We start from the raw sequence: 22841 nt of genomic DNA on the forward strand, positions 1-22841 counted from the left end.
GATTAAAGAGAGTCTGCAGTTTTTGTTTTTTTTTTGTTTTGTTTTTTTAGAGAGAAGAAAAAACAAAAACAACAAATGACTGTTGGTTTGTACTAGAGCTGTTCATTTTGTAGTTTCTAAACAAATACTAAATAGATATTTTTAATTATCTATAAGATATTTGGGTGTATTTCCAAGATGATATGAGTCTTAAATTGAAATCCACTGTGATTACAGTGTCCAGGTAGTAGTTGCTGTTAGCACTACAATGCTGTTTTGCTACTGTAATGATTGTGGTGTTTGACTTGGCTGCAGAACAGGCTCCTGCTTCAGAGATTAAGTCACCTGAAGTGTTTTTAGGAGATAATGATACACTGTATGTAACAGTGCCAGAGTCACAGCAGACGCAAGCTTTTTCCACAAAGCCAGGCTTTGTCGCGTCTTGTTAGGGTATTTCCATCCTGCTGTATCTGAGTGATCTGTGCCATCTGGTTTTTGCATGTGCATCTCTGTGTGTTTGTGTGTTGTGTTTTTGTGACCTAAAAGACCTTTGACCTTTCATGTATGAGACAGGTTCTCCAGGAAGTAAAATGCTTTGAGTTATCTCTAGTTGCTTGTGTGCATACTTTAAGACTAACCTTGGGCATGAGTTTGAGCCTGCACCTACTCATTCACACACATATATTTGCATGGATCATTTGGTCCCATGTGCATGGTTGCATCTAGACTATGCTTCACTGTCATTTGGGACAGACATAACTGAAGATGCTCCTCTGGGTGGCCACCCCTGGGAACAAGACATAATAGCTGGCAGCTGGAGGTGATGGGCTAGGCCTTCAGGGAAATGTAAGAGAGCTGACAGTATGAGGGGGGTGATGGAAGTGAAACTGACGGGGTTATGAAGGTGACCCACTTTCACCTCAGCACTACATAAAGGAGCCATCAGGGCGGCAGGAAAGAGTGTTAAAAGATAATAAAAAGACTGACTTGTGTCCACATTTCCTAAACTGCAGCTCAGTGGCATCTAATGGATCTATGAATATAAAACAGAAGAGGCCATTAGGGAAGTAGGCAAGGCAGAGACTTCCTGAGAATCCAACTTTGATAACTTTTATTGTTTTTATTGGCCCATTTTGAGTCTTTCTGTCCATCCACTGGTCTTCCAGTTACTCTTTTAAAGTTTTTCTCCATGTATGCACAGCTAAAACTAAACCGTTTATTCCAATATGTGTGCATAACAATATGATTCCACAGAACTGTGGCCCTTCCTCATGCCGGCTTTGACTAACACGCCGTGACAGCTCAAGATGTTGCTGCCATCGGTACAGTATTGTCCGGGCTCTGTAGGTTGAATCAGCCTGCCCGTCTGTGTTTATGCACGGCTGAACGGATAACCCTCTTACTCACAAATTGGAACTTGGCTAATATGCCTTTTGTGTGTGTGTGTGTGTTTGTGTCTTTGTCCCTGTGTGCTGGGTTGTTGTTCTGGAATATTTTTTTTTTATTGTTTCCTGTGTTAACACTTGATTCTCCAGTTCTTTTTATAAATATGACATTTTTTTGTGTATATGGGCAATCAAAGGGTGATTCCAGCATTTTATTCCCTGCATATGTTTTATAAGGCTTCTCCTACAACCCTCCCTTTATTTATTTTTTAATTTTTATCAGTTTAGAAGTGGAGCAGGTGTTCAACCGGATGCCCCATAATCCCTTGGTGGGAAGTCAGATTCAACTATCGACCAGTAACTGCCAATGGCTCCCGAGGGAAGAGCACCTGAGGGAAACCATGCTTGTAGAGTAACTGAATGAGGCCAAATGAAATGGATTGACTGCGTTTATAGGGGAAGCTCTGCTGAGAATCAGTTAGGTTAAATATCTTTTTGGCAGTGGGAACTGGAGAGTTGGGTTCAGCCTCAGCTCTTTATCCTCGCCTTCCTTTATGTGGTACATTCACACGCATTTCCCATCTTTTAGACGAAGATGAAACCCGTGAGTTTGGAGACACATCTGAATCAAATCATCAATGAGTTGAGATGAGAAACAGCCCACCCCCCACCTTCACTGCTCTCTGTGCTCAGTGAACTAAAAGACAAAAGCAAAAGAGTGTTTCTCTTCTCGTCATTATTCTCCTCTATTTTTCTAAAACTACTCAAAATGCACCTAAGTAGTTCCTAAACTTTAATTGAATCTCAAAAACCCCTGGATGTGAAGACGACTCTCAGCTTGCAATTTCTAAAAATCTACATGTTTAAGTGTTTCAAATGCTCATTACTATTATCTTCCTGCTTCAACCATTAATCTCTCTTTAACTCTCAACCCCTTGAAAGCCTGCTAAGGGTAACCCTTTAAGCTTTTTTCCCTAAAATAAGCAGCTTCTGTCATGTTTCAGGCCAGCTTGTAGAACAAACTGCCTGATGGTGGTGGTCTCTGCCTATACAGCTACCCGTGGAAAAAACAGTAAACTGTTCACATGGTTGTCAAACCACATCTTTATTGATATACACTGAGTTGTCAAAAACCTATCATTAAGGGTAGAGGAAAGCTCATCAGATTTCACCTATCCATTAATTATGTGTCGCTATCACCTGTTTAACACCATTATTTTTGCTGATCCTAATGTTAACCTGTAGTGTTAGGTACTTCTAGCACCTCACTTAAAACTTTTTATTTATACCATTGGGTCACTACTTGGTCTATCCAGTATTAACCCTACTGGTAGTTTTTTCCAGGCCTGTATGAAATGAACTAAATATACTTGAATAACAAACAAAATTGGGATTTATAATAAATCTTATTAAAAGAAGATGGTTTAAAAGCACCTTCTGGATTTCTTGTACTCTTGAGTAGGAATCACTACTCTACTCTAACGCCCCAATGTGGTCTTGTTTGATTCTGGGATTTTTTTGTATTTTGTGACAAAACACAAGTGGTATTTTTTTTTTTAGTGGCTATTTCAAAACCTGAGCACAGACACACACACACACACACACACACACACATACACACATACACACACACTAGCAGTTAGGAGGTAGCAGAACAATGGAGTAGAGAGCATGACACACACAGCCTAATGAGATAAAGAAAAGAGGGGGATTTTTCTCTCACTCACTCACTCATGCACACACACACACACACACACACACACACACACACACACACACACACACACACACACACACACACACACACTTTTGGGAATTGAGGGTCAGGCGTTGCTTTGGGTCATTCAACTGTAAAAATGGGTTAAGGCTCTGTTTTTCTTTGCAACCCTGTCTATCTCAATCTCCTTCACCTCCGCTTTCCTCTCTTTCATTAATGAAGTCTTTAATGCTGTTTACTGTCTGTGCACAGGGTTGTGTGTCTGCATGTTTTCTTTTCCATTTACCCACTTAGAAAATAAATGCTAGAGCATCCCAGCACACACATTTCCTGTTCACATCCCTGGATATGTTTATGTGAGTATGGCATAAAGTAGGTTTAAGTTAATGCAGTGTATCTAACAGATGGAGACCTCTCAGCTTGTTAAAGGCCTAATAGGTAATGGTTTTCCAATGACTGGTTAAACAGGTGCTCTTCCATCATGTGTGACCGAGGGCTCATGAAGCAATCACTGACATATATTGAGAGGTAATTCAGTTGTGTGGAGGTTTGTCTGCGTCTTTATCCAGAGACTCCTCCCTGCCCAGTTCTTTTTACTCATCCTTTTCTATTTGACGCTTATTTGACACTGGCGGTGGTCTCCAGATGTTACTGTCTCAATTAAGTGTATTTGGATTAGCACTGTTCTTTTTTTGCTAGAGCATGGTGGTTGTGTCTGCTCAAATTACCCTCCAAAATCTTTCTTTTATTCACCACACAACCACTGAGGAAACATAGAAAATGGCTCGGAGCACAATATAGTTTACAGCAGCCTTGTAACTCTCACAAGAAGACATTTATTATTATTACAGCTGTGTTTTACTTTATTATGTTCCATTAATTATTATTATGTTCCATATTTATTAATGTATTTGTTGACATATACATAAAAAAAAAAACTTAAATATAAAGATGCACCATTGACCAGCCGGGGGCCAGAATCAGATGATTTCCAGCGCGCTCAGTCTAAACCAGTGACTGGCCTCTTAGCCTCAGTGTGTCCGATTACACGTCGGTCCGTTTCATGCATATGTGACGTGCGTATTCATAGACACAGTAACCTGTTGTTAGGAGGACCACCACAAACTTTTTCATAGCAACCAAACTAATTAGCAGCTGAACATGGGCATTTTAAAGAGGCTAACAAAGGGCTCCAAGTCAACAACCAACCAGCAGCCTCGGTATTAGCAAAGAATCAGCAATTAGAGGGAACAAGACAAGTGAAAAAGAGAAAGCTTACTATAAAATCTGTCAGGTAAAGGTGAGTGTATAGCAACTCATTTTCAGTCATTTAAGTGAGAGAAAATCTGCTTACTTATTGCAGTTCAATATTTTTTTTTTATTATGAAAACAATATTTTGCTTTGAAGAAATTCTGATTTTGCTGTCAGTTTAAGCTCTTAGAAGGAAAAGTGGGAAAAGATAAATTACAGTTTGTGCCTCTCTACTTAAATAAACATAAAATTTAAATGAAGAACTTAAAATGGATGTGTTTGCATTTTATTTTTGTTTGTTTTTTGGACGAAAACAAGGTGTCAGAGAGTTGGTTTTATGCTACAGAACATCATAATTTGTCAAATAAAGCTCACACATGCAAATCACCAAAACTAGAGATCAGTAGTAAACTAGCATGCCTTTTGTTGTCTTCCGCACACTCAGTTAGGGCTGAGATTAATAGTGCGGCAGGACTTGAAAGCGATGCAGGAGAAGAGAGAGAAAGAGAGGAGAGGACTGAGTCATGGAGAAGGAGGGATCAGGTGGAAGTGGGCCTCAGAGCCCCATATGTGTAACAACCGAGTTTTACTTAATGGCTTGATTATTACATCAGGACATATTGGCTGGATAATCACTGGGGTCTGTGGGGACATTTATCCTTTCATTGACTAAATGTGTCAAAGCAGAGAAACTGTGGGAGCTGTGACACAGCAGAGGGCTTGGTTAGCTTTATTAGAAAATGTTAAATCTTACTATCATTTACAGGGAATTTAATTTACTTTCAGGACTTTCTTCTTGCTTTTCTTCCTTCCCTTATTCTGTGAACCTACACTTACTGTAGTGGGTTCAATGAAGAAGACAAGACAGCAAGAAGTGTCTTGTTTCCCTGTTGATGTATGGAGCCTCCTGGTGGTTGTGTCATCTTCTGCATCTGCCCTTGTTGAGATGATACATGCAGATCTTTAGCACTTTGCTTTGTCTTTCTGTCTCTCTCTTCTTCTTCTTTCCTCCTCTTTGCTTCTGCAGAGTTTAATCGTACACTGACACACTCTCCATATCGATCCTCCTTACAGACGAATGAGTGTTTAGTTGTTTGTGTATATGTTTCTCTCCAGGTTTTAATAAATCTAGTGAGGCAGTCTATGTAAGTCATTGGCAGGCCTTTGATTATTCATGGTGATAAGTTTAAGTTCATTTCAGTCGGGCTTGTGCGTGCGGTAAAACGAAACACATGCTCACTGGCAAAGAAATAAGAATCTATTTACAAAACGGCTAAAACTCAATTTGATAGTGAACGCAGAAGTTTTTCTTAACATTCTAAAAATGCCCGCAGGTCTTAGAAACAAATGCGATTTGAAGACTTTAATCTGGGCCGTTTGCTTCGGCAACAGCTTTTGCCCTCGTCTTTCTACTCGTGCAGTTCTACAGCGGGCTTGTTGTTAGTAATTGAAAAATCTAATTGAGCCGTAGTGCAGGATAAGTGCGTTTAAGCACCGCTTGGCCGTACAGACCTCGGTCACAGCTCATTTCTTTAATGAGAGCTGCTATTAGCAGGAGCTTTTTTCCACCTCATGCTGATTCGAGTCTGGCTCTCCGAGGTTTCTGGCCCCATTTGCCCTACTGACCAGTCTGCTCCCCCTTCTGTACATGCAGTTACATTCCTGACTACTCTGTTTTTAAAATGCAGCTTGTGTAAACCACAAAAAGGGCATATTTGGTTACTAGTTACTTTAATATTGCTACCACAAAGCGGGACGTAGATTTTTAGTTGTTACCTGTAAGATTTTCCTGCAGCTTGCTGTTGCATTTAAAAACCAATTTAAATGAAAAATTCCGCCTCATGTAAAGATACCAGTGAGCAAAACAAAAGAGAAATCTGGTGACAATAGTCTAACCAGCCTCATGGACCCCTCGCTTCCCCGCTGTTCACTCCCAACTCCAATCTTCCCTCTTCCTACCTTCTCCACAGAACCAGACCTTATTTGTGTCCCAGTCAGCTGGAGGTTCAATTAAGCCTCTGAGAGCAAAGCCGAGCCTCTGAAAAGCTCATGTCCCCCCAAAGAGACTGATTATAAAAGGAGAGGGAAGAGAGAAAGTGATTTTTAAGAGCCTCTTTAAATCTGTCTTGTTAATGAGTTGTCCTCACCATGGCAACGTCTCCTTTTCAGGGTTTTTTTTCCCTCCATGCCTCATGCATAGAAGGATTAAAGTTGAGACAAAAAAAGAGAGAAGAATGTAGGGAACGGGAAGCTACAACTATTTTCCTTGTTTGTGAAAATACAGGGGAGCGTTTGCTGTTAATGTTGTTTGTTTGTAGTAGAAGTTAAATTCCTCTATTGTGGTTACTTTTCCAGAGAAGCGTGCAGTTGCTACTTTCATTCACCACAAGGTGGCATGATAACACAGCAGCACTAAAGATAAAACAGGCAGCATTTACAGCGATTTCCTCGTTTTCCTAGTAGCTCATCTGCACAGCGTCACTTATACCCAATATAATTGTTAATTTATGAGACTAAATTAAAATATTTGAAGGTTTTATTGCAATTGCCTGAAAGACTTTGGATTCAATTATCTGCCTATTAGCCACTGTGCATGTGTTTATCTACAACAAAAAGAGACACATGAGGTGTCACAAGGAATCTAATTTGGAATAATAGCGGTTTTAAATTTTGGGATTATTTGATCAGGGAGCTACACTAGTTTCCCTTGTGGGCCATTAGGAGGGCGCACTCCCTGCAAGAGAGGTCTGCTCTTTCTATTAAAGGCCCCATCCCTCTTTCCATTATTGCTCAGATGGGACAGAAGGGGGAGGGACGGGGAGAGATGGAGGAAAGGAGGGGTTAAATGGATTTGGGGTTGTGCTTTTTCCCAGACTAGGTCTCAGCATAGGATTATCAGTGGAGGAACACAGGCTTAATGCACGCATGTGCGCTCACGTATAAACTCCTGCATAATTCATGCCCATATATGATCGATAAGTCACAAGAAACCACCAATCGCAGCTTCTCGGTGTGTACAAGTGTTTTACAGATACTGACACACGTCAGTCAGTGAACTCTGAGCTTATTCTAATGCACGTATAACCCTCCCTGGGTTAGTGCAGTCTTACACCACTGTGTGGCAAAAATTACATGCATATGTACAACACAAAAATTATGGTTTTGACCTAAGTGTTGTGTGACTTCAGACCTTCTAGTCAGCTAAGAACATTTTGTGTTTGTAGTGTGCTTTTAATGATTAGCTTGCAGACTGTTGCTGATGTCATACCATAATACTGAGTTTTACAGAAGACATTTGGACATGTCAAGTAGGTGGGACAGAGGTGCGAAAAATGCAATTAATGTTGGCTGGGATCTAGTCAGCTGCTTCAGTTTCAGGGTCCTGGTATTGTGCGTGGTGTAACCGGACTTAAATGCTGGCAGAGGAATTAATACTGATTGAGAGGTGAAGAAGAGAAACAGTTACAGGTAAAGTCAATTATGTCCCTCACATGTCCCCAATATCTGTTTTGTCAAATAAAATAAAATTATGTCACTTTATTTTTTAATTTTGTTGCAAAATTAGATTTTCAAACATGTCAACGCTATCACTAAAACCTTTCAAAATGTTGCCATGAGACAGTCAGTCTGTGATCGGTTTGGGACTGAATGGCGTCATGCTGACAATAACGTGCAATCTTTTTCTGATAGCACAGCAGTTAACTGTGGTAAGTTATTGAAAATCACATATGTTGCTGTCTACAAAGACAGAAATTCATAGTATATATGTATATATGTAACCAAATTACAACCAGCATGCAGCCTGTTCATTCAAGACTCATTCAGACTGATGGCAACATGTTGGTAATCTCACTGCATTTATGGATTAGACAGGAACTGTTTGTTTGAAGAGTGATTGCAATCAGCCTAAATGTTCTTGTACTATTTTTACTTGTGTGACTGAGCCATTAGCTTGCTCTGAATCAGGTGGTAGCTTTGTCAAGCTAAGTGTGTCCAGTAGATTTGCACGTGGTTTTTCAGAAACCACTTGCAAAAGTTAAAGTTACCTCAGGATGAGGGTGCATGCGATGAGCTCTCTCTTTATTTATTAAAATATAGATATTTGGTGTTAGTGCTGTGCGATATGACCAAAATCTCATATCTATATAAGAATTCTATCGTCCGATAACGATATAAATCACAAAAATGTAACATTTTTGTAAATTCTGTGAGCTCGACTTGTGGGAAGTGTTTCCAGCTGCGCGTCATGTAGCTGGAGTCGAGTGTTTTAACCGATGTATATACATTTTTAGACATAAGTTGTAACAGCTGCCGTGAGTATTTATTACACGGCGTGCTGCGGGGAAAAGCCTGTTCTAACGTTTGAGTCTAAGGTTTACTTTTTAGCACCTGAGGGCTCTTTTTTTTTTTTTTTTTTACTTCTCATCCGTAAATAATCTACTCATTCAGTTTATTTTGAAAAGTCTCAACACGATCTTGAGCTTTATTGTGAAAGGTTTATGTGGAACATAAACAAGCGGACACGCGAAGGTTTTACCGTCGTTGTTGCTAACCACAACGCATAAAAACAGGCGCTTGTCCGTCCTTAGTGTGGTTATATTAAATATAAGAGAAAGAGAGAACTTTAAGAAACTAATGTAGCTACTACAGTGTCCATCAAAACGATGAAAAAATATTGCCATAAAGAGTTTATTTTGCGACACCACGAAACAAACGATAGCATAAAATGAAACGATAGACGTTTTTATATCGTCATCCGATATATATTGAACAGCCCTATTTGGTGTCCCTGGAATGATGCAGTATCACCACACAAAATAGCACAATACTATACTATATCTATCTGCCACACCGCTGCCATCCATCCAATCCATCCTTATTCTGCTTATCCATGCCATTATAATTCCACTCATGTAGGAAACAGAATTTTATTTCTAAATTTGAAATCATCTCATTCTCCAGAATTCAAATACACTTGATTTGACTTTCTCTCTGAGGGAACTAACTTTAGTCTGTAGACAGATTTTAGTCAACTAAAAGCAATCTGGAGTCTGTAAAACATCCTGGAACAATCCTGCAAAGGCAAATGTTAATTGGATCGATGTTATAGGCCGGATGAGCAGAGCCAAAAGCAGTCATGCGTTTTAAATGTATCGGTTAATAACAGTAATCAATGTCGGCCACCAGAACTTGCATCCGACTTTATAACTAACCCCCCACTTGTGCTAAATCCTCGAGGTTGATTGTCTTGCTCACTTCCTTAATTTGTTAGTCAATTGGCTGTGTCTCTAATAGTTGATTGGATGCTTTTGTGTCACTCCCCCCACCACCACCACTACTCACCCCGACTGACCTAGTCTTACTGTTGATGGGAAGTGAGGTGCAATGTGGGAAATGGGTCAAACACCACAGCGTCAATTACTGCTCCAGTTGTGGAGGTGCTGCAGATGAACACATGCAAACATTGTGGCTGATGTGGCTTTAGCCCACTTCCCACTGGTCTCCCTGTGTTTTTGCTGATATAACACATGCACACTCTTGATTTTTGTTTTTTTCCTCCCTGCAAAACAAGCTAACCCCAGGTGGCTTGTTGTTTTGTGCCCTTGAGCTACTGGAGGCACTTAACCTAAATTAGCTCAGTCTGTCTCTGTGCCTCTGTGCCTAAATCAGACAAGACCCTCGCCTCAGCAGCATGAGCCGAGTGTGGAGGTCATGATAACAGCCAAAAAAAAGATGTGTGACCAAAGCTCTAAGCCGTATTTTTGCTATTGTGTTGTCTTTGGCTGAATATATTTTAAGAGTGTTGGCTTAATATCTTAAACCAGTGAAATATTGATGCTAATGAATCATACCGCAAATGATGTCATATTCCAGCTGTGACCTATTGATCGTTAGCAGTTATCCCAGCCTGGCCATCATTCACTCCAGACTTTTTATTGAGTGAGTCATGAAGTAGAAAGTCTGCTATTGTAAAGACAGCCGCACACACTCCCACACACACACAGGTTTATATAGATATATAGGACACAGTGGACCCCTACAGCTGCTGCTCCCCACAGTGCACTATATCTGTATTTAATGCCAGATTTATGGCATTTTCTGCGTCAAGTTAATTATGAAATTGGATTAATGATTGTGTGCTGCTATGAAGGTGGAACAACACACACTGACACACACACAGACCATTAAGAGAGACGAGCAGACAGCTCTGGTGTTGAAATGTAGGTCAGGAAACCAGTGCAGCAGCCAACATATTCTCTTCTTTCTGTGCAGGCATCTTTACATGCATGCATGTGTGTATGCTTACATGCTTGAGTGCATATAGCATTCAGCCACATGCACATGTATTGTCTTACGGCTTGTATCTGTAAGAGCAGATGCTTGATTAAAAACAGATAAAAACCAAACAGTTGAAGGTTATATAGTGATTCAGTGCAGTAAGAGCGATGTCCAGAATGTTAGCTGTCTCAACTCAGTGGTGTGGACTTGCTGTGGGTACACAAACCCATCCAGCATACTTTAAACCATTATAATAAAAGCAGTTAGACAGACATCTAATGCCTCAAACAGACAAAAACCTTACCCACGCTCCTCAACGACACACCTAGGTTTTGTGGTTATTGATATGGCAGATCCTCAGAGGGCAGTGAAAAGGGCCGGGAGTCAATATGAGTGGCGACAGCATGGCTGGATGGTAATGGGTCCTAATGTAATCGGTGGGCTGTCTTTATGTTACACTACCAGTGACTAGAAAGGGAATTCCACTGGGAAATTATTCTTCAATAGCATGTCAGCCATGTAATACACACGCATGGTCACGATTCTGAGAAGTAACACACATTAAGTTGAATTCTTGAAGGAACAGTATGTATAATTTCGTGGCATCAACCTACTGAACATCTGCCGTCCACCATGGCTTGGTCCACGGAAAAGAACTGATCCTTGTGTTAACATAAACTGTCCAATTCTATATTCAATCTCTGCTCATGGATCCCTCTAAATCCTAAGCACTGGTCCTTTAAGTCAAGGTTATTGCTGGTCACCTCCCAACTTTTATTCCAGCTCCAAAGCACGAACAATCACAGCGTATCACATGCAAGCTAGATAGTTTTGAGAAATATAGCCACAGCTTTGTGGACATGCTGACAGTTCTACATGTCTGCAATTCATTTAGTTCACTTCAATTTAATTTTATATATGTAGGTCCAATAGTCATCTTCTGGATCTGGGTGACCTTTACCTGGTTAAAGGAGTCTATCCTTTTCATGGCTGTAGTTAAAGCCTGGTCCTGTTCACACAACAGGTTTTGGAGACAATCCGTTTTTTATTTGTTTGGGTATTTCTACAATTATCACTCCTTTCCACTTCTCAGCTGCGGAGCTCTAAACACCAAGTCCAAAGCTTAGGCCTTCACAGTGGTGCGATGAGCTAAATCTATTTTTTATTTGCAGTTTTCTATGTTGGGACTTCCTAATGTATTCATTTAACAAGTAAGACTTTAAATAACCCAAATAAATATATATGTTTGACTAAAATGACCTTCTTGAGTCAAACTAACCACCAGGAAAAACATCAACATGCACAATTTCCATCATGTCACGGGCCTTTTTTAGCTTCAGTTTATTGTCCTGCTAACTTAAGATGGGGGGTGGGGATTTCATTAGATTTAAAACTCTGTTGCCAGGGAGGAAACACACGGTTAGCTACAAATTCGCTCTGACGGTGGACATAAAAGTCTCAAATCAACAACAAAACTGCCACCTTCTCAAAAGACCCCAAAGGCGTAGGGGGAAAAATCAGCCTGCGTGTAATACAACAATGTTTTAACTCCCTTTAAGAGTGAGCCGCTTTTTTGTGTCCAAGCTTGTGTAAAAGTTTCCCTGTTAAAGGAATGTATAAGATTTTTTTAATGGCTGCACACTTCCTTCATTTTAGATTTCTCATTTTGCTGCTATGTCAAAGGTTTCAGAGACTAGATAAAAATGCACTTTGCCTGTCCACAAGCTCAAACAGAGGTATATTTGTGTATCCTCTATCTGTTTTCTCTGTCTTTCTCTTTTATCCTGGCTTGAATTTCAAAGTGGGGGGGTGGGGGGTCGGTAGAGAGCACCGGGTCAGACGCCAAGGGAGAGAAAATTAGACTTGACTGCCAAAAACTGCTGGGCTCTGGTGTATGTTTGTCTGTCTTTCTTTTCCTTATTGGTCTTCATCTGTTCTCCTGGATTCCACCTGTAGCTTTTCCCTCGGCTCTTATTTTTTTGTTCTTTTTTCCCCTGTAACTGCTTCCTTTTCTCTCTCCCCTTGCATCGTGTCCCATCAAATAGCTCCGCTTCTGCCACATCAAAGCACGCTTCAGCTTTTTGCAGATTCAACTTTGCTTTCCACCTCATTCTCTTTCTTCTCAAAGTCTACATGCCTTTTATGCCATCTCCATCAGTATTACAAAGGCATATTTCTGATTGATGCACGTTTCCACACGACTCTGTGTGAGAACAGCTTCATGATGTTTGAACATAAAACAGAAACATGCGTGTGTCACCACATCAACGCTGGCATACGCACACGTGAAACAGAAAACGCCCTTAGACACAAAGGACAAGGTTTTGCATGTTTTTTGGGACGATGTGTGTGAGCTCAGGGCGTTGTTTTGCAGGGTGTCATGAATCACAAAGAAGGAGAAGCCTATAGAAGGAGGCCCCCTCTGCTTTTCATTCAGGAGAATAATCAAACACTCGCACAGATACACACTGCTAACTTGTGCTCCCAACGAAGAGAAAACCCCCCACACAATTTATGTTGCAAGAACCTTGACTTAGAGTAAACTGTCATCCCAGATGCACTCAATGAACTTTAAATTCAAACTGCACACTCTCCTATTTGCATGCTTTAATTGCACCTGTCTAAATCCCCACTTAACAAATGCACTAACATTTTTTTGAACTACTCCAATTCTTTCAAGTACATTTGTCCCAAATATTTGCAGGATGCCTCTTAAGTGGGTTTATACCCAGCCATCCTGAACAAACACCACTTATGGGCCAATTGAAAACCTCCAGAAAGAAAAGCCTTGCAGGCACTGACTTTCTCCTGATGGGCCAGGCTGAGTGGCAGTGATTTGAACATTTGGATGGTGATCTTCAGTCGTTTTACTTATTTTGACAACAGTTGTGGGCTGAAGAGACTTTAAATGTTAAAGAGAGAGATGGAAAACCTTCTGTCAGAGGAGTTGGGCAGATGGGAAGACTAGAAGAGGGAAAGCATGAAGGAGAGGAAGACCGCGGGAGTTTTCGTGTGTACCCCTAGTGTCATAAAACTGCTATGCGAGAATTTATTGAACTGTGTTTGTGTGGGTGAGCGTGCATGCGAACTTTACCCCTTGTTTACACAGCCTAGTCTGTCCGTCACTTTCAGTGTCTGTATGTGTGATGCTTGAGCTGAGAGTTGGTGTTTATTCAGGAGAAAGTTTGAAGTTTAACATCATTTAACTGCCTTTTTACGAGTGCTGTAGAAGCAGATCTACAGCTAAGCATCAACTCAGCGTATTCCTTGTTTAGGAAACTCGTGAAGTAAAGATTTATGAGGGTGATAAATCAGCCAAAGTGGCACATTTTGTACACAAATATCTCCAGTGCAGCGATAACAGGTATCAAAACTGCCCCCGGCCTTGATCTTCCCACTTGCTCAATCTAAGTCTTTGTTGCTGCAAGATTATTCATGTCTTCTTCCGTGTTGGGAAGACCAAAGTAATCAGATTCCCTTTGACCCCCGATTTTATGCTTTTATTCAGAGAGGTGTAAAGATAAAAGTAATGGGGGAGGATGAGAGCAAGCAATGTGTTCCTCTACATGCTATAAATTATAGATTTTCATTCACAAAAAAGTAGATGGGGGTGAAAGAGGAGTATTCGTCTTTTAAGGGTTTTGGTATATTTTCTTGTTTGAGTGATTTAAATTTTCCACTGCTGCTAGCAGGTTTGCAAATTGTGCAAAAGCAAAAATTTAACCTTTTATTTAACATTTTAAAATACTTCCTGTCTAACTTTGGCACAAATCTGGAAAGAAATAAGGATAGTTTAGTTAGGATGGCACTGATCCAGTGAAGGAGGCAGGATTTAGTGCTACACTTCATTGTTTAAGGCCATATGAGCACTTCGGTAGTCTCTGGTAAATCCTGCTGCCTGTCAAAACGATACGTTGTGCACTTCATCAATCCCACATGGATGCAAAATGTGCTAAATGTGTTGTTTTTGTATGTTAAAAATTCATATTTCCTGTTTATTTCCACCTTACAGTTCTTCTCATTATCAAGCAAAAGGTGCTCAAGGCTACAGCTCGAACACAGTAGCACAAGAAATGAAAGAGGGGAGGAAGAGGGTGGTGTAAAATCAATACAGCCTTGATTATATTAGCCACTGTAAAAGCGCTGTTGCCTAAATTAAAAAGGAGGAAAGAAGGGAAAAGAAAATTTGGGAAACTGGGGGCGAGAGAAATGTGACATCAGCAGATCAAGCAGAGTGGAGGGGTTTTAGGTGGTTTGCTTAGCTCTGTCTTCATAGGGCCAATTAGAAAAATAAAAGCTGGGTACTCTCAGATGAAGCTGTGTGTACGTAGATGCTGTTTGATTTTGGGGTCATTTGATCTTTTATATTGAAAAAAGAAGGTGAAGGTGTGTTTGTCTTTTGGGGATTGATCAAATGATTGAATTGGATCTGGAGGGAAATGGGGCTAAGCTCAGAAGTCTGGAATTTTAAAAAAAAGTATAATGATCGTGAGAGGGAATGTGCAGCTGCCTCTGCCAGGTTGACGGGGAGCTCCAAATGGGGTGTGAAAACAGGACAAAGAAAACAGGAGTGCGGTGACAAGAGGAAGAGCAGGAGTCCCTCATCAATTTCTCTGTTCAACCTGCCACATTCATCACTGTGTGTGTTAATTAGAACATCAAGCTCTCATCTTTCCCTTTCCAATTTATCCTTTTACTTCCTATCATTAGCTTTTGACATGAGTCATCTGGTTGTATTACAAGAGGAAGTAATTGTTGTCTGTCCGCCGGGAATAATACTAATGAAACACGGGTTTTGATTTTGTATTCAGTGCAAGTAATTGTTGGATGTTGTCGTCAGTTTTTGCATAAATTGGAATAAGTAGGTTAATAATCTCACATTTGTAAATTGGGGTTTTGGCTGGTTGTCAAAGCAAAAAATACCAACAGTTAAATAATGTGAGAATTGTAATTGCAAAGCTACTTTATTAGCTAATTAGGTTTTGATTTGAAATATACTTTTACTTCGGCCTCACGTTTTATCCACCGACTCTGTGTGCTTCCTTTATGTGCTGCTTAGAATATGAACGGATGAAAGATTAATATTGTTTGGGCTGGGGTGTTGCAGGGGGCTTCAGTGGGAAGGAGTGGACAGACGTATGGCTGAATTGATATGCCTAATCCTGGAGGTGGCCTAGATTTGAAGACCTCCTTCAGCGGATATAGAGATGGTGACCTATCCGTTATACTGTGTGCGCGCATGTAGGCGTTTGTGTGAGTGACAACAATAGGCTTTTTAATGAGAGATGCTGCGTAGTCTCGCGCATAAATTATCCTAATACTGTACACGTGGCAAGCTGTATGTTTGACACATGGAGAAGAACTTTTAAGCTGACACGGTCACCTGTCCTGACACCTTTACTGTGCCAGGATTTTTCCGGTTTTTAAAGTAGGTCAATAATAATGTCTTTAAAGAAGGTGATTTTCATGAGCCAGGTCAAACACATGTTAAACTCGTTATATGATATTTAGAGACCTATTGCATGCTTTCAGTTCAGAAGAAATTGTGTGCATATATGCTTCATGCATGCAGAGGAGTGCAGCAACAGTGGATGTTAACAAGCATGAACAAATATGGAGGTTTGGATTAAAGAGGGATGGCGACAGCGAGGAGGGAAAAAGCTTTTTATCCATAAATTCAAGGATCATTTGCAGTGCCATTCAAGCTCTTGTCGGAGCCCCCTACACACACCCTCCCTCCCTCTGCTCTTCAGCCATTTGGGCTGAAATTAAATACGGTCGCAAAAGGCGGGGCTGTCCTTCCCCTATGGGTGTGTGCATGGGTGTGTGTTTGAATGGCTGGGTGCTGGAGTGTGTGCATGATAGATTGCGAGCAGATTGGACAATGGGAGGATTGTATGAAGTCTGTATTCATGTAGCACTGATTCACTGCCATACACAGCAGGTTGGGAATGATCAGAGGAGGAAATGTTGATTTAAAGAAAGGCAAAATTGACTTATTAGTAGATGATCACATTTTTGGATTATTGTTTTACAAAGAGATGCAAAATGAGACCAGATGAGCTAAATGTCAGTGCATGAGTGTAATTTACCGTAGGCAATTATATTTTCTGTTTGCATTGCACTTTGCTTGAAGCACCATCCACCTGAGAGTACCTCCTGAAAAGCTCAACATGTTTTTTTCCCCCTCCTGACAATGTGCAAGGTTGTTCTGTGGGGTAACTCAAAGTTTAATTACATGCATAAATATTCTTCTGCAGATAAGTCCCTCACTGAGAGGCTGCACACCCGTGGAAAGTGTGAAAAAAGAGCTGCGCGAAGAACGATATGAGTATTGATGCACAAACCGAAAAAGCAACACAGTGACTGTACACGCTAATAAAAACTTCTATATTTTGAGCAAAGTAGAATGAAAGTGTAGAGCGATAATAAGCGGGAGAATGACTGATGATGAAAAATAAAGGGAAAGGCAGCCAGAACTCCTTGGTAACCAAAGCACAGAGGAACAGAGGGGCCGGTCCTACACCCCTCCTGCTGTGTGTGTGTGTGTTTGTCTCCGAGGACTGAACTGCCTGAGGGGGGGAGTGGCGGACGATTTGTGTGTGTGTGTGTGTGTGTGTGTTCAGAGAGACAGATAGGGGTAGAGACTTATTGTCAGCCTAGTAGACGCTCACGTACACTCGCAGCCAAGCCGTGAGAATGTGAGCGGAAGAGCACCAGCACGCCTTCATCTCGTCTTCTCTGTTATTCCTTGGATTTTTTAGTTGTTTTTTTTAAGCCTCAACAAAGGCACTTATTATTATTATTTTTCTAAGAGGGAGACATATACGCTGATCTGGAAAAATGGTGTTTATTGGGACCTCGTTAAAATCTATAATTAAGTACTTCAAAAGGAAGGGTAAGACATTTTTTGTTCCATACTGATCATTAATGTGCATTTGAATAATCTCCCTATCAATACTGCATGTGGTTGGTTAGAGATTTTGACTGTTTTAATCATTTTGACAGGATATGCATTTGTGTCTGAAATTCCCACGGCGTTCCATTTATTGAAGCGGATTTAGATTTAACAGCTTCATTAAGGATTCTCTGTGTCAAAAGTGTACAAACGCCCGCCGTAATAATCTTTCTGATTTGATCGGAACTAATGGTGTCCTGTGGTCAAACTGCTTCCCTGCTGCCTCAGCTAAGCACAAACAAAACCCTCTGTTGCACCCCGTTACCAGGTAACCGCTGGGCCAGGACTTCACAACTGTAGCACCAAATGACCCAACAGCTTGTTTAAAGGTGACAGTGAGAGTTGCCGTTAGTGGATGATGGTAGAATCTCCCCTGCACGTGTGCATTGCCATTTTTTTCCCCACCTCGATTGTCTGTCAGACTTGTATCACATGAGGTTTTGTTGATACTTAGGGTCAGTGGAACTAGCAGTAATTGTGTATTACCTGGAAACTGTTGTAGTTTCTTATTATTGTACTTTGAAAAACCTGCTGCAACCCTAGTGACACTTGCAGGAAGTTAAACCCACAGCAAACTCACGAGAAGTACTTTTTAAAGTGCCTCTTGTGTACACTAGATTTTGTTTAAGGCGATTAGCTATTATTTTATCAATGGTTTGGTATTAAGCAGATGAGGCTGTAAGAAAGACATGATTGATGCAGAGCAAGCTGCTTGTGAAGATTGCGATTTGTGGTTTATTTATAGCCTGTGTGTGTGTGTGTGCTGAGTTAAAGCTGGAGTGATGCGCTTAATCATTAGCTCAGCATTTCTGTAGTCAACAAGTCCTGTGCTACTGTCTTGCACATGCCTGCACTTTGCACCTTAACTGCGCACCATGACAATCCCAAGGCTTTTATATGCAGATCAGTGTAGACCTCCTCAGATGGTTGCAGTTATTAGTGTAAACTTTGCATTAAATGTTGTCCACAAAAACTTGTTTGCTGTAGACACACAAACAAAAGATGCTAGTTGCCTTTTTTAATTTTAATTTTATCATTTATTATTTTAGATATCAGCGTTTTTAGAGTCACCTCTGTTTCCTTTTTTCTGACAAATTAAAAATAAAAGTTTTTACAAATTAAAAGTCATGTTTGAAAGTCGATCCATGTGTTTGGAGGTGATCGAGGACTTAGTTTAGGATTAACATAGATCTCTCCAGTGGAATTTTATTGCTGTTATTGATCACACAGTTAATTCCACAGCGTGCATGTGTGTGCGTGCTCGCGGCTGCTAATGTATCTCAAAAGGATTGCTTTATGCAGCCTTTGCATTTTTAGTATTTGCATCGTTTTGCTTTCTGTGTTTGTCAAAGAGCACAGGCAGGGTTGGGATGTCGATGGACAGAGGGATTAGGGGACTTCTGAAAGACTTTCGCGCCAGAGTCCACTATGTGTGAGACTGTGTGTGTGAGTGTGTGTGTGTGTTGAGGAGCTTGGGGTCATTGTGGTATTGAAAGGCCTGATGTGGAGACTGATGCAGAGGGACAATAAATGCTTTGTGCCCTTAGTCCCCATCGCCTTGGTTTGCCTATAGCCTCACTGAGGTCTATTCAAACCCCATGGTCTAAAAGGAGGGTGGGGGGAGGGGCTACCTGTGCTTAGTGTGTGAGAGAGATCAAGGAAATTTCAAATTGTATTTAAAAAAAAAAAAAAAAAGCCCTTGATAAAACAAGCTGATGTGAGAACAGCTCCTGTTCATGTGCAGCCTGGGGCGTCAGTGACTTGCTCGAAGGCATGTTATAACTTTGAACTATTGGTGTGACCTTGACTTTTCAATCTGCACTGCCACTCCCTGGTGTGTAAGTATCTGCATGTGGTATCTGCGTGTTTTTGTGCGTCTGGGCCTTGGAACAGCATGGATCGTCTTGTGGTCAGCAGCTTTGCCTCGTGATGCATTTGACTGTCTGACCAGTGCAAGCACGCTGCAAAACAGCATGACAACAGATAGGTATTCAGCCATGCTCCATAGCTCCATATGCAGTGATTACCATCACATGTATATACCACATCCTTCCCCCTCCCCCCTCTCATTAACTTCCATTAAAATTGATCAATCTGACTGAGATAACACACTTTTATGCACGGGCGGGTATTCTGACAATCCTGTATGGTGGACTGCTTTTCAGATGAATTGCAAAGATTACGTCATTAAAACTTTCCCACCCCACATGAAGCCTACTCAGCAAAGGCAGAAGGATGACTGTCATGGGAGGTGCAACTTATTTTGTAAACAGATGACAGCATGGTGGATGAAAAACAGCTGAGAAGAACTACATCTGGCATTGATATCAAGTGTCAATTCAGCCTAAACCTGATCGTAACTTTCAAAGTAAAATCAAAGTGGAACTTCCTGCTTAAATAAAAGCAAAAAACATGATTTAGAGATTTGTTAGTTGGGCCTTTTGCACTTGAGTTAAAATGACAGTCTTTGTATGAACCAGAAGCATTCAGTAGAGATACTATGGTGGAATTGGTCACAACCTGCACAACGGTCAACAAAGCAGGCTTAAGTTGTATGCACTTGGCTTATTTCAACAGTGGAAATAATCCACTTGCACCCACTCTGTACTTTTTAGGTGATTAACAGAACAGTGCTTTTGACGTGGTCATTATTGGCATGTATTAGCAGTTATGTATATATAAAAGCAGTTGCAGCGTCTCACACTGTCATTAAGGGCCCATTTGCAGATGTTGGCCTTAGGGCTGTCTGCCCCCCCAACACACTTCAGCTCATTTGCACCTGTGAAAGAAACCCTAAAGCAAAACACTCCCAGGCGTTGCCATGATCCGTCCCCTTCCTCCTGGTTCTCACAAACTTAGCCATTCTCTCAGGCAGCTGGACATGTTGTGTTTGCAAAGAAAGGGACAAACTCAGAGGTCTTTGCTTACATTTTGTCTCTGTCGATGGAGATAGTTTTACATCCGCGATCACCCACTTTGGCTTGGATACGCTCACTTGGTAAGCTTAAGAATTAGGAAGAGTGTGTGTTTTTTACATTTAGACAGCATTTTTATTCACACAGTGACTTGTGATGGACTCACAAGCTTCTGTTTCTGGGACTGGACTAGTGGGACAGAAAAGATGTGTACGCTTTATCAGCAGATATGACTGAGAGAAGGGTTTTGGATAATGAAAAGTGCTTCTCCCCGACCTTGTTAATTAATGTGTTTTCAATCCAAACAGTGGTGTATTTTGTGTAACCTCAAAGCCTCTTTGTTAATAGTAAGCTTCCAAAGTGCCCAGCAATGTGGCCTGTTTGGTATCAGTGTCTTTGTCATATTTTATTTTTTTCGAGGAAGGATTTTTGCCGTTAGGTAAGCGATTTAATGGAATCAGTTTCCATTTTTTGAGTTTTTTGAGTTGGTATCGACTTATCAGCGATTCCCTCCAACTTGTCCCAGTAAGCTTCTCCCTCCCCCTCTTGACTTGTGAGGCCTACTGTATGTGTGTGATGTCACAGATAAGTGTCATGTTGATTGAAAGCTGTTAAGTCTGCAACACTTAAGCCTCCTTCCCCTTCCTTTTCATCTGCAAATACAATGAAACACTTTGAATAGTCAGTACTTGGGGACATTTTTCCTCCACTTCTTTATTACTTTATTCTTTATTAACTTTTTTTTAAGTTGGCCAACAATGCTGCTCTTTGGAAGACTTGCAGGGCCACATGTTTCGGTTCTTAGTTCATTATTATTTTCGCTGTCCGTCATTTTTATGTCAGATTTCATGGAGAGTTTTTTTGTTATATCATGCAGAGGGAACAATATATCGATCCTTAATCAGCTTTGTTTATCTCTGCAGCGGTGTCTAACCTGGATGAGGAGAGCAAGTGGACGGTTCACTACACAGCTCCGTGGCACCAGCAGGAGAACGTCTTCCTACCGGGAAGCAGGCCGCCCTGCGTAGAAGACCTCCACCGCCAGGCCAAAGTCAACCTCAAAACTGCCCTGCGAGGTAAAGACAAATCAAAATAGAGCACGTTGTACACCACGCACCGGAGCGACATATGAACGAATTAGTTTTAGATGGGATGATAGATAAAATTGCCAAAATGTTAGATATGTAAATAAAATATCTAAGTAAGAAGAAATGTACATGGCATAGATTTACACAAATAACAAAGGGAAAATGCTGAATGTGAGCCAAACCAGTTACAAACTGGTGAATCTCACTCATGGGACTGTTGGTAGGTGGCGTCACTTTTATCGGAGTAAGCTCGTGACACTGAGGAGGATGACCCAGAATGTGTACATTTGCCTGTAACTCAAAAAAAAGATGTCCCGACTTGTGAGTTGTGTTCAACCGACATAGCAGACCTGTTTGTTCACCGCTCAGTGGGGGAAGAGGCTCAGGCTTTGCTGACAAACAGAAACTCACAGCAGAGTGACAACTTGTTCAACTGGTCACAACTTTCCCAGGAACAGGAAGTGGGAATACCAGCACCTGTTCCTGGGAAAGCTGCCCCTCAAGCATTTCACAGATAACAGTTTGGGAAAAATTCACATATTTCCGAGTTTCTGTGTAGGACTGAGTGTATGACTGTACTACATTTGTTTGCATGTTCACCAGGGCCGGCCTTGTGTGTCAGCTGATTAGACACAGAGATAAAAGGCAGAAAGAGAGAAAAACTGGAAAGTGTTTGAAAGCTGATGCTTACTGTTAGTGGGTTAATCACCGGTTCTAATGCACACACCCTGTTTTGTCTTCTGTCTTTTCCAATTTTCAAACCCCTGAACTGTTGCTGTTCTCAAAACACCACCTGGTAGGTGGGATTAATTCAGCCCCCCTCCCTCTCATCCTGTCACCAACCTATCAACCTGACAACACCACGTATCCCCGGGGGTCCTAACGACAAGACAACAGGTGTCCAGTGAGCGAGCACCTGTGGTGTCTGTTTAAGCCTCAGTGCGCTTTACAAGCAGAGAACGTTTACTGTTTTAGATTTTATCCTTGTTGGAGAGCGGAGCTCACCCGACTTTCAGTGAGCTTTGACTTTTTTTTTCTTTTTTCTTTTAGTAGTGTACTTTCTATGTGATCTTTTTTATTTAATGAGGCTTGTGCTATTATCTCACAGGGCAATAATCAATGAGTCTGTGATATAGATTATAGACGTCTAATTAGGGGAATGCAAATATATATTGATAAGTCTTTACGGGCTGATCTTCGCGCTGTACATCTCAGCCAACAGAGGAAACGTATGTTAGTGCAGCCATGTTTCTAACCTGAAACTTGTA

The 22841-nt window shown here is 41.0% G+C and overlaps 1 protein-coding gene across 9 annotated transcripts in view; it reads left to right on the forward strand.

The window, feature by feature from the left end:
* nhsl1b (NHS-like 1b) overlaps positions 1-22841 on the forward strand; it is a 103193-nt gene that overhangs the window by 61404 nt on the left and 18948 nt on the right. For 7 of the 9 annotated variants that reach the window (XM_085132819.1, XM_085132815.1, XM_085132817.1 and 4 more), the window contains one exon: positions 21409-21561. In XM_085132819.1, coding sequence (XP_084988945.1) covers positions 21409-21561 — 153 coding nt within the window. Of the gene's footprint in view, position 1; positions 17511-21408; positions 21562-22841 lie in introns of those variants that run through there. The other 2 variants (XM_085132820.1, XM_085132822.1) reach the window with 1 other exon arrangement.

Source organism: Neolamprologus multifasciatus, chromosome 15, assembly GCF_963576455.1.
Source record: "Neolamprologus multifasciatus chromosome 15, fNeoMul1.2, whole genome shotgun sequence".
In the NCBI taxonomy this organism is placed as follows: Eukaryota; Metazoa; Chordata; class Actinopteri; order Cichliformes; family Cichlidae; genus Neolamprologus; species Neolamprologus multifasciatus.